We start from the raw sequence: 14,977 nt of genomic DNA on the forward strand, positions 1-14,977 counted from the left end.
ACCATTTACTTTGCACGTACAATGCTTCAGTGACTTGTGACCTTGGGCAAGCACTCTATCGCTCAGTTTTCCATCCATAAAATGGGCCTACTTCACAGAATTGTTGTAGGCCTCACATAAGATGCCAGAGAGTGAAAACATTCCAAAGTGGAAAGTTATTATTCAACGATAAGAGAACATCCAAACCCCAGTCAGAGACCATCTGAACAGAGCATGGAATTGGTAACAAGAGGCAGGACTGGCCTTGAGGGAAACTGTTTCAATTACAAGGCCTAGTTGGGTTGATAGAACACACAAGGACCTGAAACTATCTGCACCCCGAAGTTCCAATTCCGATAAATATGAATGATTGGGGCTCTGCCTTTGCACAGTACTACTGTGAGGATCAAGAGAATTCTACAAAGCCAGGAAAGGCCTTTGCTCTCTTCTTCACAAAGCACATTTTCCCCTTCGGCTTTCTCTTCTTAGTAAAGGACGTAGTTAACTGGTGCCCAGTTTTAACCAGAAAGCAAGGCATTTAGCTTCCTCTACGGTAAAACGGAAAAAAAAGGATAAGACACCTAATCCCCTGCCCATGTTCTGAAGCAAAGGAACTGTGTCTAAACCCTAAAAGGCCCACAAAGTATAACTTATCAGCTGGAAAGGGTAAAGGTACCTAAAAAACTTTTAAAAGAATTAAATATGCATTTTTTTCCCCGCTGGCCGCTTGCAGGCCAGGCTTCCCGTGAAGGGCAAACGGAAACCCTAAAGCGCTCTCCCAGTTAGGCAGTAGGGCTGGGGCCGTGCCTGGGTTTGTTTTCGGTCTCTGCGGAGATAACCCAGGAGACAGTGGCCTCTCTACCCTGCGCTTTTGAAACGGCAAGACAAAAAGAATCTCGGCTATCATCTAGGATCCTTGTAAGGGGACCGGAGGCCTGGTGCCAGCGGCCTAGATCAAATGGCCCGCGCCGGCGGGATCTCGCGCAGGCGCCAGCCGCGCCGCCCGCCCCTCCCCCACATGTCCCGCCGACCGGCCCAAAGGCCGCCTCGGCCTCGCCCTCGCCCTCGCCCTCGCCCTCGCGCCCGCCCAGGTGGCGGGTTCGCGCGCCGGCCCAGGTGACTCCGGGCTGGCCCCGCCTCCCAGGCGGGAGAGACCATCTCCGAAAGCGGGGGGAGAGGGCTGGGTCGGCGGCCTCAAACGCCGGAAGAGGAAGTTTGCGGCACGCAGCGCCAGAAGTGCTGGGCATTCTGGGTAGTTCGCTGTTTACTTCCTGCGAGTGAGGAGGCCTTGGCGGAATTAGTCGTTGCTGTTCTTCCCTTCGAAGAAGATGGCCTTGGAGACGGTGCCGAAGGACCTGCGGCATCTGCGGGCTTGTTTGCTATGTTCGCTGGTCAAGGTAACTAGGCTGGGGTAACATGGTAACTAGGCTGGGGGAAAGAGGATGACTGGAACGAGGCTGAGGTACGGTGAAGAGAAAAGTAAGGTCGAGGACCCCGGGAGGTGGCTGGGAAATTGGGAAGCCGAAGAAGGCCATTGTTTACGTTGCTAGGAACGCGTGCAGGTCTTGCACTCAAGGGCATAAAACCAAAACCAAACCCGTTGCCGTCGAGTCGATTCCGACTCATAGCGACCCTGTAGGACAGAGTAGAACTGCCGCATAGCGTTTCCACGGAGCGGCTGGTGAATTCGAACTGCCGATCTTTTGGTTAGCAGCTGAGCTCTTAACCACTGCGCCACCAGGGCTCTGCCAAAGGCACAGCGGCCTTAAATACTTTTGAATCCTCAGCTCTTAGCACAGGCCTAGCCTTTAAGAGACGTTCAGTGAGCTTAATTGGAGCCGAAGACAGCGGGGGATCTGCAGCTGAGGGAGTAGTCGGAGAGCACGCCTAACCGTGAGGACAGTAGGGTAGGGAATTAAAAAAAAAAAAACCCGTTGCCGTCGAGTCAATTCCGACTCACAGTAACTCTGTAGCACAGAGTAGAACTACCCCATAGGGTTTCCAAGGAGCGTCTGATGGATTCGAACTGTCGACTTTATGGTTAGCAGCCAAACTCTTTTTTTTTTTTAATTTTTATTATGCTTTAAGTGAAAGTCCACAAACCAAGTCAGTTTCTCATACCAAAACTGACGTACACCTTGCTATATACTCCTAGTTGCTCTGGCTCTAATGAGATAGCATACTTCTTCCCTCCACTCTCTATTTTTGTGTCCATTTGGCCAGCTTCTGACCCCCTCTGCCCTCTCATCTCTCCAGACAGGAGCTGCCCACATAGTCTCATGTGTCTACTTGATCCAAGAAGCTGACTCTTCAGCAGTATCGTTTTCTTCCCATAGTCCAGCCCAATCCCTGTCTGAAGAGTTGGCTTTGGGAATGGTTCCTGTCTTGGGCTAACAGAAGGTCTGGGGTCCTTCTAGTCTCAGTCAGACCATTAAGTCTGGTCTTTTTACAAGAATCAGGTCTTCTAGTCTCAGTCAGACCATTAAGTCTGGTCTTTTTACAAGACTTGAGGTCTGCATCCCACTGCTCTCCTGCTTCCTCAGGATTTCCCTGTTGCGTTCCTTGTCAGGGCAGTCATCGGTTGTAGCCGGGCACCATCTAGTTCTTCTGGTCTCAGGCTAATGTAGTCTCTGGTTTATGTGGCCATTTCTGTGTTTTGGGCTCATAATTACCTTGTGTCTTTGGTGTTCTTTATTCTCCTTTGCTCCAGGTGGGTTGAGACCAATTGATGCATCTTAGATGGCCACTTGCTAGCGTTTAAGATCCCAGACTCCACTCTCCAAAGTGGGATGCAGAATGTTTTCTTAATAGATTTTATTATGCCAGTTGACTGAGATGTCCCCTGAAACCATGGTCCCCAAAACCCTGCCCCTGCTATGCTGGCCTTCTAAGTGCTCAGTTTATTCAGGAAACTACTTTGCTTTTGGTTTAGTCCAGTTGTGCTGACCTCTCCTGTATTTTGTGTTGTCCTTCTTTCACCTAAATTAGTTCTTGTGTACATAAACCCCTCTCCCTCCCTCCCTCCCTCCCTCCCTCCCTCCCTCCCTCCCTCCCTCCCTCCCTCCCTCCCTCCCTCCCTCCCCACTCTCGTAACCATCAAAGAATATTTTCTTTTCTGTTTAAACTATTTTTTGAGTTCTTATGATAGTGGTCACTTACAATATTTGTCCTTTTGCAACTGACTAATTTCACTCAGTGTAATGCCTTCCACATTCCTCCATGTTATGAAATGTTTCACGGATTCATCGTTGTTCTTTATCGATACATAGCATTCTGTTGTGTGAGTATACATAATTTATTTGTCCATTCATTCATTGATGGGCACCTTGGTTGCTTCTGTCTTTTTGCTGTTGTAAACAGTGCTGCAGTGAACATGGGCGTGCATCTATTTATTTGTGTAAAGGCTCTTATTTCTCTAGGATATATTCCAAGGACTGGGATTGCTGGATCATATGGTAGTTTTATTTCTAGCTTTTTAGGGAAGCACCAAATCAATTTCCAAAGTTGTTGTATCATTTTACATTCCCACCAGCAATGTGTAAGTGTTCCAGTCTCTCTGCAACCTCTCCAGAGTTTATTGTTTTGTGTTTTTTGGATTAATGCCAGCCTTGTTGGAGTGAGATGGAATCTCATTGTAGTTTTGCATTTCTCTAATGAAGCAGCCAAACTCTTAACCACTATGCCACCAGGGTTTCTAGGGTAGGAAATAAGTAGAACAGAACTGGGAACAAGAGGGGAAGGAGTGTGAGGGTGGAGCTTAGGAATGGAGTTTTGGAAGTGGTGGGTACGGGACCTAATGGGACAGTGTCAACCTAGGGAACCAAGAGGTTAGTCAGGTAGAAATATTGAGAAAGCTACCTTTCCTTTTAGCCTCACTCATGCTCACCTTTCTCTTTGTTTTCCTTCCAGACTATAGATCAGTTTGAATATGATGGCTGTGACAATTGTGATGCATACCTACAAATGAAGGGTAACCGAGAGATGGTATATGATTGCACCAGCTCTTCCTTTGATGGGTAAGTCCCTTCAGATTCCTTCATTCACTTCTGGATTCCCTTTCCCTCCCCCAGCAAGTAAAGGTGGGGCAGGCTTTTGAGACCACAGTCCTAGGTACTTAACGCAGCACTTCCCACTAGTCATGTACTGTCCAATACAGTAGTCACATATGATGTAAATGTAAGCTTACACTCGAGATATACAGTAAGTATAAAAAGACAGCATGAAAGAAAGAATGAAAAATGTCTTGGGTTTTTTTTTTTTTTTTTTTTGGATAATGAGTTGAAATGGTAGGATTTTGGATGTATTGGGTTAAATGAAATATATTATTGATGTTTTATCTTTTTCTCTGTATTTCTTAAAACATGACCAGTAGAAAAGTTTAAATGGTATATATTGTTTTCATTATATTTTTACTGCATGTTGCTTCACTTTACTGTCAGCTCCTTGATGATAGTGACTGTGTTTATCTTGTGCACCACTACCTAGCACAGGGCTTGAAAAGTGGTAGGTGCTTAGTAAATGTTTGTTGAATGCATGAAGATCCTTTTTGAAAATGAGGGGAAGCTAAAGTACAGCAGTGGTAGATTATTGCCCTTAAGCTGATGCTTTTAGGTATTTCTAAGACTTTGTGAGAAAAGCTTTTCTTGTTTTGTTTTTTTTCAAGATTGTCTGGTGGGAAAAGTGAAAATGAGAGAAACATAAGTGGCCAGGACTCACTTCCCCAGGAAAGGAACCAGAGGGCAGTATTTTTTGGGGGGTTAACCCGCTGCCATCAAGTAGATTCTAACTCATAGCAACCCTATAGGACAGAGAACTGCCCCATAGGGTTTCCAAGGCTGTAATCTTTACGGAGGAGGCCTGGTGGCGCAGTGATGAAGAGCTTGGCTGCTAACCAAGGCTGGCAGTTCTAACCTACCACCCGCTTATCGGAAACCATACGGAGCAGTTCTACTCTGTCCTGTAGGGTCACTATGAGTCAGAATCGACTTGACGGCAACGGGTTTGGTTTTTGGTTTTGGAATCTTTATAGAAGCAGACTGCCACATCTTTCTGCCACAGAGTGGCTAGTGGGTTCGAACTGCTGACCTTTCGATTAGCAGCACTGTGCCCCTAGGGCTCCATATTTTGGGGGAAGGAGGTGCTATTAAGTTTCTTTTACCTTTTTAGGTTATTTTAGGTTTTAGGGTTTATTCATTGTTAGCACTGAATGGTATAGTACGGTGTTCTTATTACTGGTTTGTTTTTGTTTTTCCTATGGAATTCTTTCATTTAACAAAGTTTCCCACTTTCTATCCTCTGCTTGACCTGGATGGGCTTGGGAACTTGTCAGGATTGAGCTTCTTGAGGCTAGGACTGCCTCTGTGTTGTTTACCAGTGTATCCCGTGGCTGGCATGTAATAGTAATTAACAAATGACTATTAAATTAATTTAACTAAGTAGTAATAACTAATGATGGATGGATGCCTACATCATACAGTAGGTTTTATAGAGCACGAAGAATCATACCTTCATAGAAGATTAGAGATCTAGACTAACCCTTTTATTTAACAGATAGGAAATCTGTGTCTTCACAGTCTTAGAGTAGCTGTGATTTCTTCAGTCATGCAGCGAGTGGGAGAAGTTAGAACCTACATGTTAATAATAATTGCGACTATATATAGCAGTTAGCACTGGTAGGCACTGTGCTAAGTGGTTAATCTGCATTATGTAGTTTGATCTTCATAAAACCACCATGCCTGTTGTATCGTTATCCCTGTTTTACCGGTGAGAAAACTGAGGTACAGAGAAGTTGCAATTTGCCCAAGGTCACTTAGCCTGAAAGTAGTTATAGCAGCCCGATGCTAGAGACCACACACTAAATCAGTCTACAGTGCTGCCTCCCATCTGTGGTTAAAGAACTGTGTCAACTGCTGTGAGACATGTCAAGAATTACACAATGAGATTCCTATTTGTAAGGAAGAATTAGTGTAAAGCTTTGCGTATTGAACTTTAGAGAGTGAACAAATCAAGTGCTAAAGGACATCAGAGGAGAGATGACCTCATTTAGAAGTGGAGGTAGCATATTAATCAGGGTATTCGAGGAGGTTGAGATGAGAGAGAAGTAGAAAGGACATTCTAACCAAAGGGAGTGACTCAAGCAATGTACTTGTAGCCAGGAGGATGGCTTGCATACATGCCTAACTGCAATGTGGCATTTCTCACCGTGGTCTTGTAACCCCTGTCAAGTGACTGGGTGGGACTATGCAGATGAGGTGCTTGTGGCCCACCAAGGGGATTGGATAGTTTGCTAATAATGCAGATAAGGTGCAGTGCATCCTGGGGGTGGGGTGGGATCATTGCAAATAAGGTGTATGAAACCTTAACTAGGGGGTTGGTCAGTTTTGCCATCCCATTGGGCTTAAAATGAGCCATCTCAGAGGCAGCAGTTGGGGAGGGGCAGGGGTTGAACCACCATGAAGAAGAAGAGATGCAAACGGAGCTTGTCCTTTGGACCTGAGGTCCCTTTGCTGAGAACCTCCTAGACCCAGGAGACGGAGAGCTGTAATACCAGAGATGACGCGAGACAGCGAGAAGCAGTGGCAGAGAGACAGCTACAGCAGAACCAGGAGACCAGCATGAGATGGTGCAGTGGGCTTCCTGGCCCATGGATCTAGGTGGTTACAGTGGGTGTGCCAACCCACAAAGCAAGAGAGCTGAGTGCCTTCAGCAGGTGGCTTGCTGGTGGAGTGAAGTGCCTCTGGGCACTTGTTGGTGGAGCTGGGCTTGCTGACCCCCAGAGCGCGAGAGCTGAGCACCTTTGACCTGAGGCATACTGGTGGTGTGGGGCACTTATTGGCAAAACTAAAGAGCTTTGTAACCCTTGCCTGAGCAGGGCAGAGGCCAGGGCCGAGGGTTTGAGGACTGGAAAGAGGCCTCTCTGCAGGCCCGGCTGAGAAGAGGCTGTCCTGATTAAAGAACTGTATCCTGAGTCCTTCCTGATCCTGAATTTTAACCTGTTTAAAAAAAAAAATCAAACCCATTACCATCAAGTCTCTTCTGACTCATAGTGATCCTGTAGGACAGAGTAGAACTGCCCCACAGGAAACAGACTTCCACATCTTTCTCCTGTGTACTTCCCTGATAAACCCCGTAGCTGTGAGTATGGTCTGTGAGTTCTGTGTGGCCATTGCAACAAATTACTGAGCCCCATGGGAGGGACAGCTGGTGTCAGAAATGGTAAAAAGGTTGGAGGGTAGTGGTAAGTCTGACCTCTTCTTCATAGGAACCAGCTTTGGGCTGTTGATGCTGATGGTGCTTCTCCCACCTTGTGAAGTCAGAGGAGGTCAGCTGTGTCCGCCATGCCATTTTATACTATCCCAGATCAGTCAGCAGGGCCAGGGGGCTGGTGTTACCCTACTTGCCACCCCTGGAGGTAGGGTCCTTTCCACTCAAAGCACACAGCTGAGAATGTAGGATTTGGATAGGGAAGGGGGCCTCCCCAAGTAAGAATCCAGGATTGTTGTTACGAGAAGGAGGAACGGGTGTTGAACAGGCAGTCAACAAGTGTCAGTGCCTAAAACAACTGACAAAGGCATTCAGCAAGCATTCAATTGAATGAATGAATGGCAGAAATGACTTCTGTAGCTTCTGAAAGCACTTGATGCTTACCTGTCTTACTCAGGTTGTGAACTTCTAGCCCTTGGGGAGCCTTGCTGTTGCCAGTACTCTGGGATCAAAGGTACCCTGGAAAGCACTATTAGCATAAGAAGAGCTGATGCTTGTTTAGCAGGTACTGTGTACTGGGCTCTGTGCTGGTTGCTTTTCATGTACTATGTCAACCTTGGAAACCCTGGTGGCATAGTACTATGGCTGCTAAGCAAAAGGTCGGCAGTGCGAATCCACCAGGCGCTCCTTGGAAACTCTATGGGGCAGTTCTGCTCTATCCTATAGTGTCTCTATGAGTCAGAATCAACTCAATGGCAGTGGGTTTTTTCTTTCAACCTTTGAAGTCTCATCTTTTTGATGAAATTCTGAGAGAGCACTTCATTTGTGCTTCAGGCTGCACAGCACATTAGGGACAAAGCTTTCAAGTAGAGACTTGGTGGTACTGGGCTTATTCCTACGTTTCCTCTCCCAGGTGCTGGCCGGAAAGAGTGAAGAGGGCAATTCCCTTGGCCTACCTCTTCTGTAGCAGGGGGAGGCTCAGGCTGACTCTCCTTTACTTTTCCTTCCATAGAATCATCGCAATGATGAGTCCAGAGGACAGCTGGGTCTCCAAGTGGCAGCGAGTCAGTAAGTGTCTCCATATCCTGGCCTGGTTGTTGCCATCCTTCAGGTCCAGTGGGGGGATTCTTAATACAGTGGGGTGGGTAGCCTCAGGGTGGGAAAGAGGAGGTTGTAGGAAAGCATGGAAGCAGTATCCTGTGCCGTTCCAAGAGAAGTGATCACTCTTCTCTTGGAGCTGCAACATTTCTTTCATTTTTAGCTTAAACTTCCACTTGGTCTTTAGTCTTAACCCACTCTAACTGCAGGCTCCTTTCTTCTCTCTCAGGTAACTTTAAGCCGGGTGTGTATGCTGTGTCAGTCACTGGTCGTCTGCCCCAAGGTAATAATAATCATAATAACAGCCAGTGTTTATTTACTGTACCAACCACTGTAGAAGCTCTTTTTCTGAGTCACTGCCAGTCCTCACACACTATAAGGCTCTTCATTTTACACAGGGAACTAAGGCACAGAGAGGTTCAATAATTTGCCCAGGGTCATCCAGGTAGTAAGTGAGGATCCAGAATTTGAACCCAGGCATTCTGGTTTCAGAATCCTTGCTTGTGATGACTACGATGTGTCCTCCTTTTTCTTCTCATTCTTACCAAAGTTATGGTTTGCCCTGCACTTGCGTGGGATTTGGATGGGGAAGAGGTGCTCCCCAGATAAGAATCCAGGATTGTTGTCAAATAAAGAGGGAATGGTTGTTGAGCAGGCAGTCAGCAAGCAGCAGTGCCTAGAATAGAACTGACACGTGCGGTCAGCAATCTTCAGTGGTAACAAGTCAACCAAGGAGGACTATTGATGAGTGGTCTAGAAGCTCCAGTTTGCTTATAGCCCTCCCCCACCCACCCATCCCACTCAAGGTGGGAGCCGAGGAGCCTTTCTTATCCATCTGAATCTTCTTCCTTCACAGAGCTGTTTCTTTCTCTGCCACAGGAATCGTTCGGGAGCTGAAGAGTCGAGGCGTGGCCTACAAATCCAGAGACACAGCTATAAAGACCTAGCAAGATGCAGGATTGCCAGCGTCTTTGTGTCCCACCGCCTGCCTCTGCCTGTTTTTCCTGGTGGAGCTAAACAAGCAGAACTTCCAATCCCCCCAACCTTCCAACTCTGAGACTCAGCAGACTGTTAAAAGAGCAGCACAGTGGTCCTTGGACCATTTTACCGTTGGACTCCTGGTGGAGGGAGCAGGGGTTTGGGTTGTTGGATTAACAGAGACTGATTGGAGGAGGGAGTAGGATGCTGGTTTTCCTACCCAAAGCCCAGGCCTGCTTCTTTGCCCATGGGCAGGACTCTGTGAGCCAAATGCCAATAAACATGAGCCCCTAGAAAAGCTCTTAAGCCCGTGATACATGTCTTGCTTCCCTCTCCCTTTCTCTTGCTTGGGCACAGAAGTATCACTGCTTGCCCTGTAAGGACCTTCCCAGAGCAGCAGAGGTCTGCTCCTCGTTGCCAGTCTCTGAGCCTTCTAGTGTTGGGTCTTATTGGAAAGTCGCCATCTTGAGCTAGGTAAGCTCATCAGCCTGGTAGGCCTGGTGTCGAGCAGTTGCATCCTTTCTGCCCTCTAGACCTGGCTCAGCAGGTGTCCCTTGAAGAAATCAAAGGCTTTTTAGTGCCCTCTGTCCCTTGACCACGTCTAATAGTTTTCTCCTCATCAGGTTTCTTTTTACTTCTCTTCCTATACATTAGCCAGTAGTAGCACCCCCCCTCCCACTTACCCACATTCCCAAGTTCCCTTACTGGAGGCCATTGGCCCTTAGTTGGATGCTGGGTTTTGGTCTGGTGGTTTGTGTAGTGGCCTTAGGGATGTTAAATTATTGGCCAAAGTGAGTTACTTAATTTGGAATTAAATCCACTGTAAATTCTCATTTAAGTTTCCACAAAATCCTTAGTATGCCCATTTTGATTTCTCTAAGTTTCTTGTTTTCCATCTGTAAAATGGGCATGATTATACCCTCCCTATTTTTTATTTACCTCAGGTTTATGACAAAATTTGTCTTAGAAAAGGTAAAATTCATTTTCTCTCCATGTATATATATTTTGGCTGACTATAGATATAGATATATAGTCAGCCAAAATAGTACGGGGGAAATATGCTCAGAACCACAACAGGGTGAGCTCTGACTCATTAGCAGAGGTACCTGCACTAGGGCTTTTTTTCCACCTGGTGTTGCTAGTGAGTCAGTTTCTCTTGTTACCTGTGGGAAGGAGAGAGACCAGCTGACTCTAGTGCCCCTCACCTCCTTCCATGGGAAGGAGGCTGCGACTGGCCCAGGCTGCTAATGCTGCTGCTCATAGGTCCTCAAACCAGCACCATTTTCTCTGGTGCCTTTAAGCTCTGTTAACCCCAGTTTCAAACTGAGTTTCAAGGATTTTCTCAGCTCAGCAAACTCTGAAAGAGCTCCCTGGGTGATGGTTCCTGTTGAAAGCTAAAAAAAAACCCAACGTGTTGCTGTTAAGTCGATTCTGACTTATAGTGACCCTGTCGGACAGAGTATAACTGCCCCATGAGGTTTCCAAGGAGCGGCTGGTGGATTCGAACTGCCTAACCACTGCACCACCAGAAGGTAGGTTTAAATTTCAATCTGAAAGAAACCTTGGGAAACTGTCCACCAGGCTGGAGCTTATATCCTGGAGGGAAGAAGTGGGTTTCAGCAAGAGTGCCTGAGCTCTCCAGCCAACACCCAACTTTCACTGGCCTTCTCAAAAAGTCCCTTGGAAAGCCCCAGCTGCTGTCCTGTGTGTCTGACCCGGACGTGGCTGCTTGGTGAGAATGGAAACAGTTGCGGGGGAGGGGAGGCAAGAGGAGCCGTGCACAAATAACCACACTCAGGCTGCCTTAGTCCCACACTGAGCTGGGGCCCTAACTGTCAGCCTCACAGGAAGCGAAAGACGGCACCAGTGGTGGTGGGGGAGGGGTGGCCTGTTGCAGTGATATCTGGGTTCCACCGACTCGGGGTGCCAAATGGGCACTACCTAGGAGCTGTTTCGGAATTAGCTTGCCTTCTCTGGTCCTTGAACCTCCATGTGGTGGCTCTCAGTAGCCCAGACTGGAGCAATGACAATAAGGTGCAGAGTCCCATTTCCAAAGAAGCTGAGGCAGAGACCATGGGTTCCTGACCCCGTGGGAGTGAGTGGTGCTGTTGTGGAGAGGGATTCTCAGGCGCTGGTATTGCCCTGCATTCAGCAGCCTTTGTGAGCTATGTTCCGCTCATTCGCAGCCCCATTTTGTCTGCTGAGGTTCAGAATCTACCCAGTATCTTATGGTTTGTTGCTCCGTAGTCTGGGTTTTCTCCTTCAGCAGAGCGGTGTTTCTCCCTAGTTCAGTAAAGACAGATTCAAGTGAGAGAACAGAGCAGTGGCCCAGTTCCTTCCCTTGCCTGCTTATTCCCCATACGCCACTCCCCACCCGCCACAAGATGTGGGTCTAGAGGCTCTTTTCCCAAAACTGGGGGTAAGTAATAGCATGTGAATGAATTGCAGTCTCCAGCCCAAGGCACGGATTAGAAGCTGACAAGGAAGGGTCAGAATGTTCTGGGCTTAGAGGGTGCCTTAGTTATCTAGTGCTGCTGTAACAGAAATACCACAAGTGGATGGTTTTAACAAACAGAAATGTAATCTCTCACAGTCTGGGAGGCTAGAAGTCTGAATTGAGGGCACCAGCTCCAGGGGAAGGCTTTCTCTGTCCGCTCTGGGGGAAGGTCCTTGTCATCAATCTTCCCCTGGATCTAGGGGTTTCTCAGTGCAGGGACCCCAGGTCCAAAGGACATGCTCTGCCCCCAGCTCTTCTTTCTTGGTGGTAGGAGCCCCTTCCCCACCACACCCCCACCTCCTGCTGGCTTCTCTCTTCTTTAATCTCTTACAAGATAAAAGGTGGTGCAGGCTACACCCCAGAGAAAACTCCTGTTACATCAGAACTGTGACCTGCGTAAGGGTGTTGCATCCCATCCCAATCCTCTGTAACATAACTTAATCTTGCTTCATTAACCACAGGCAGAGATTAAGATTTACACCACATGGGACAATTACATCAGATAACAACATGGAGGACAACCACACAATACTGGGAATCATGGCCTAGCCAAATTGACACATATTTTGGGAGGACACAATCCAATCCATGACATTGGGGAGCAGTTTCCCCAAGAACAGTGAAGATGGGCTAACGCAGGTACATCTTGAGTTCACCAGGTTTGGGGACTGAGGTCTTGTTCTTCTTGGTGTGGCCACTACCTTTTTCCTCTCAGTCTTGTCTACAATCTGCTGCTCCCTCCTAAGCCCCCTCCCAGACACCTGATCTGTGTGTACATGTGTGACAGGTAATGCTCAGGAACAGACTAATTAATTTACTTTGGAAGCCCGGTTAATGTTTATCAGTAATGCCTTTCATTTAAATAGCATTTTACAGTTGACAAAGGACCTTTCATATCCATTATCTCATGTGATCCTCAAAAAACCTCTGTGTCATAGTTACCATCCTTATTTAGTGATGAAGAGACTGAGGCTCAAAGAGTTAAAGTGATTTGGCCACAGTTAAGTAGCCCTAGCTCAAGGAATACATGCCCATACCCTGTGGAGGGCTGCTGAACTGTTCCTGACAGTTACCCCAACTGCAGCAGGGTTGTTCCCTTTAGGCACCCATAAACCAGAAAACATAAAACACAACCATGAGCTTACTGTTGAGTGAAAGTTACATGTCTCTACACTTTGTGAGCCCCACCAACCACTCCACTCCCACCACCTATATCTCTAGCCTCCAAGTCTAAAATTAGCTTAAGAAAGGGAGGCAGCGAACGTAAGTGGCCCGGGGAGGAGATCCTTGAGATTCACTCAAGGATCCCTGTGTAGAAGTTTGGGAAACTGATCCAGCCCTTCTCTAGTTTCTACCTGGCTGCATCTTCCATTCCACTCCAGCAGCTCTTTGGCACCCACTTGCATGTGCCCCCAGCTCCCAACCTCTTCATCTGCTTTTTTCTCCCCTCCCTCTCCCACCCCTGCTCCCCCTTACCCTTTCCATCTGCAGCCTGGTTGTGGCATCTTCATATCCCACTGGCACATTGACACTCTACTTTTGTGCATGATAAAAAACACATGTATTTAGGGGCAGAGTCCCTGCCTCCATCACTCACTAGCCCCGTGATTTCCAAGTTACCTTAGTTCTAAGTTCCCTCTCTGTAGAATGCAATTTAGAAAGCTACGGTATTAAATGTCAGGTCCATGGTTACCCAGGTGAAGGATGGGGGTGAAAGAGGGCATGAAGGGACCTAAGGTGCTGATTACATTCTGTTTCCTGATCTGGTTACATGGGTTGGCTCACTTTCTGAAAATACACTGAGTTATACACTTATAATTTGTTCACTTTTCTGTTCGTATGTTATACTTCAAATAAAAAGTTTGCTTACAAATGCAGCTGCTGGTCCTTGCCTTAGGGTAGTTGTGAAAATCAAATACATTAATTTAGATAAAAGCACCTTAGTCTTCAAGGTGACATCTTTGCTTTATAACAGTTTAAAGAGGTCTTTTGCAGCAGATTTGCCAGATGCAATCTTTGATTTCTTGTCTGCTGCTTGGAAGAAGTACAGCCAGAACGTTCCTTAGAAGTGAGGATGGCGAGACTTCATCTCCCATACTTCCAACGTGTTATCAGGAGGCATCGTGCTTGGTAAAGTAGAGGGTCAGCGAAAAAGAGGAAGACTCTCAACGAGATGAATTGACACTATCTGCAACAATGGGCTCAAACAGCAATGATTGGGAGGATGGTGCAGGACTGGGCAGTGTTTCATTCTATTGTACATAGGGTTGCTATGAGTCAGAACCAACTCAATGGCACCTAACAACAACAGATAAAAGCGATTTGAGAGCTGTAAATTACCAAGTATATGTGAGGGATTGTCATTAATACCCAGTGTTGTCCACCTCTAGATAAATTCCTGGTGTGTGGCAAGACTTTCATTCCTCTAGCATTGTTGGGCAGTAGACATCCCTAGTACATAAATATACCAAAATGAAACACTCCTTCAAACACCAAGGTTGGTCTCTCATTTGTCTGGTAAAATTTGTGTATTATATACTTCCTTGCTATTTGGACATAAGATTCTGAATTTAGTTTAACTTCTACTTGTTTCAAAGTCATTGTTCTAAACCTCTATTTCTGTATCCATTGTTCTAAACCTCCATTTTATGTCATGTGGTGAAATGGTTCTGGTGCTGACTATTTTTCTACCTCCTGGATTTCATGTCAGCCCATCAGCTGTCACTTCTGCTGCTCATGTGTGGCTGTCCCTCTTCTAGCCTTCTGAGCTAGGAAAACAGACAGCCATATTTATGTAAATTGCTGCAGGGTGAGTCAGTAAGGCTTAGATTCAAGAGAAAAGCACATGGCTGCCTGCCGAGGCTTGGGACTCAGAGGCCTTTACCTGTGGGAGGGTGAGGCCAGAATGTTGAGGCTGTAGGAAGAGTAAAGGCAGACCATAGAATGCCAGGGCTGGGAGAGTCACTTTATGAGTGACAGAACTGAGCCCCAGAAAGTTTGGTGACAGTGGTCACTCTGATCTGAAGAGGGGGGTCACTGTGACTTTGTATGTCCTACAGTGCTGGCTCAGCACCTTTTGCCTAAAGATGCTTCTTTCTGTCTGCCGGCACTGAGGGTGCAGAAGACTGCCCTGTGCTGCTGACATGAAGATGACAGACCCTCTGACAGATATGATGGAAAACCTCTAGGCCTATGCACTGCCCCCACTCTCAACACTCCCTT

General features: G+C 46.9%; 1 protein-coding gene across 1 annotated transcript; it reads left to right on the forward strand.

The window, feature by feature from the left end:
* Positions 1–1,234: 1,234 nt before the first annotated feature.
* SUPT4H1 (SPT4 homolog, DSIF elongation factor subunit) lies at positions 1,235–9,572 on the forward strand. Its single transcript, XM_049860932.1, has 5 exons — positions 1,235–1,376; positions 3,889–3,995; positions 8,195–8,250; positions 8,510–8,563; positions 9,160–9,572. The coding sequence occupies exons 1-5, from the start codon at positions 1,308–1,310 to the stop codon at positions 9,225–9,227; spliced, it is 354 nt and encodes a 117-aa protein (XP_049716889.1). The 5' UTR covers positions 1,235–1,307; the 3' UTR covers positions 9,228–9,572.
* Positions 9,573–14,977: the final 5,405 nt, after the last annotated feature.

Source organism: Elephas maximus, chromosome 19 (assembly GCF_024166365.1).
Source record: "Elephas maximus indicus isolate mEleMax1 chromosome 19, mEleMax1 primary haplotype, whole genome shotgun sequence".
In the NCBI taxonomy this organism is placed as follows: domain Eukaryota; kingdom Metazoa; phylum Chordata; class Mammalia; order Proboscidea; family Elephantidae; genus Elephas; species Elephas maximus.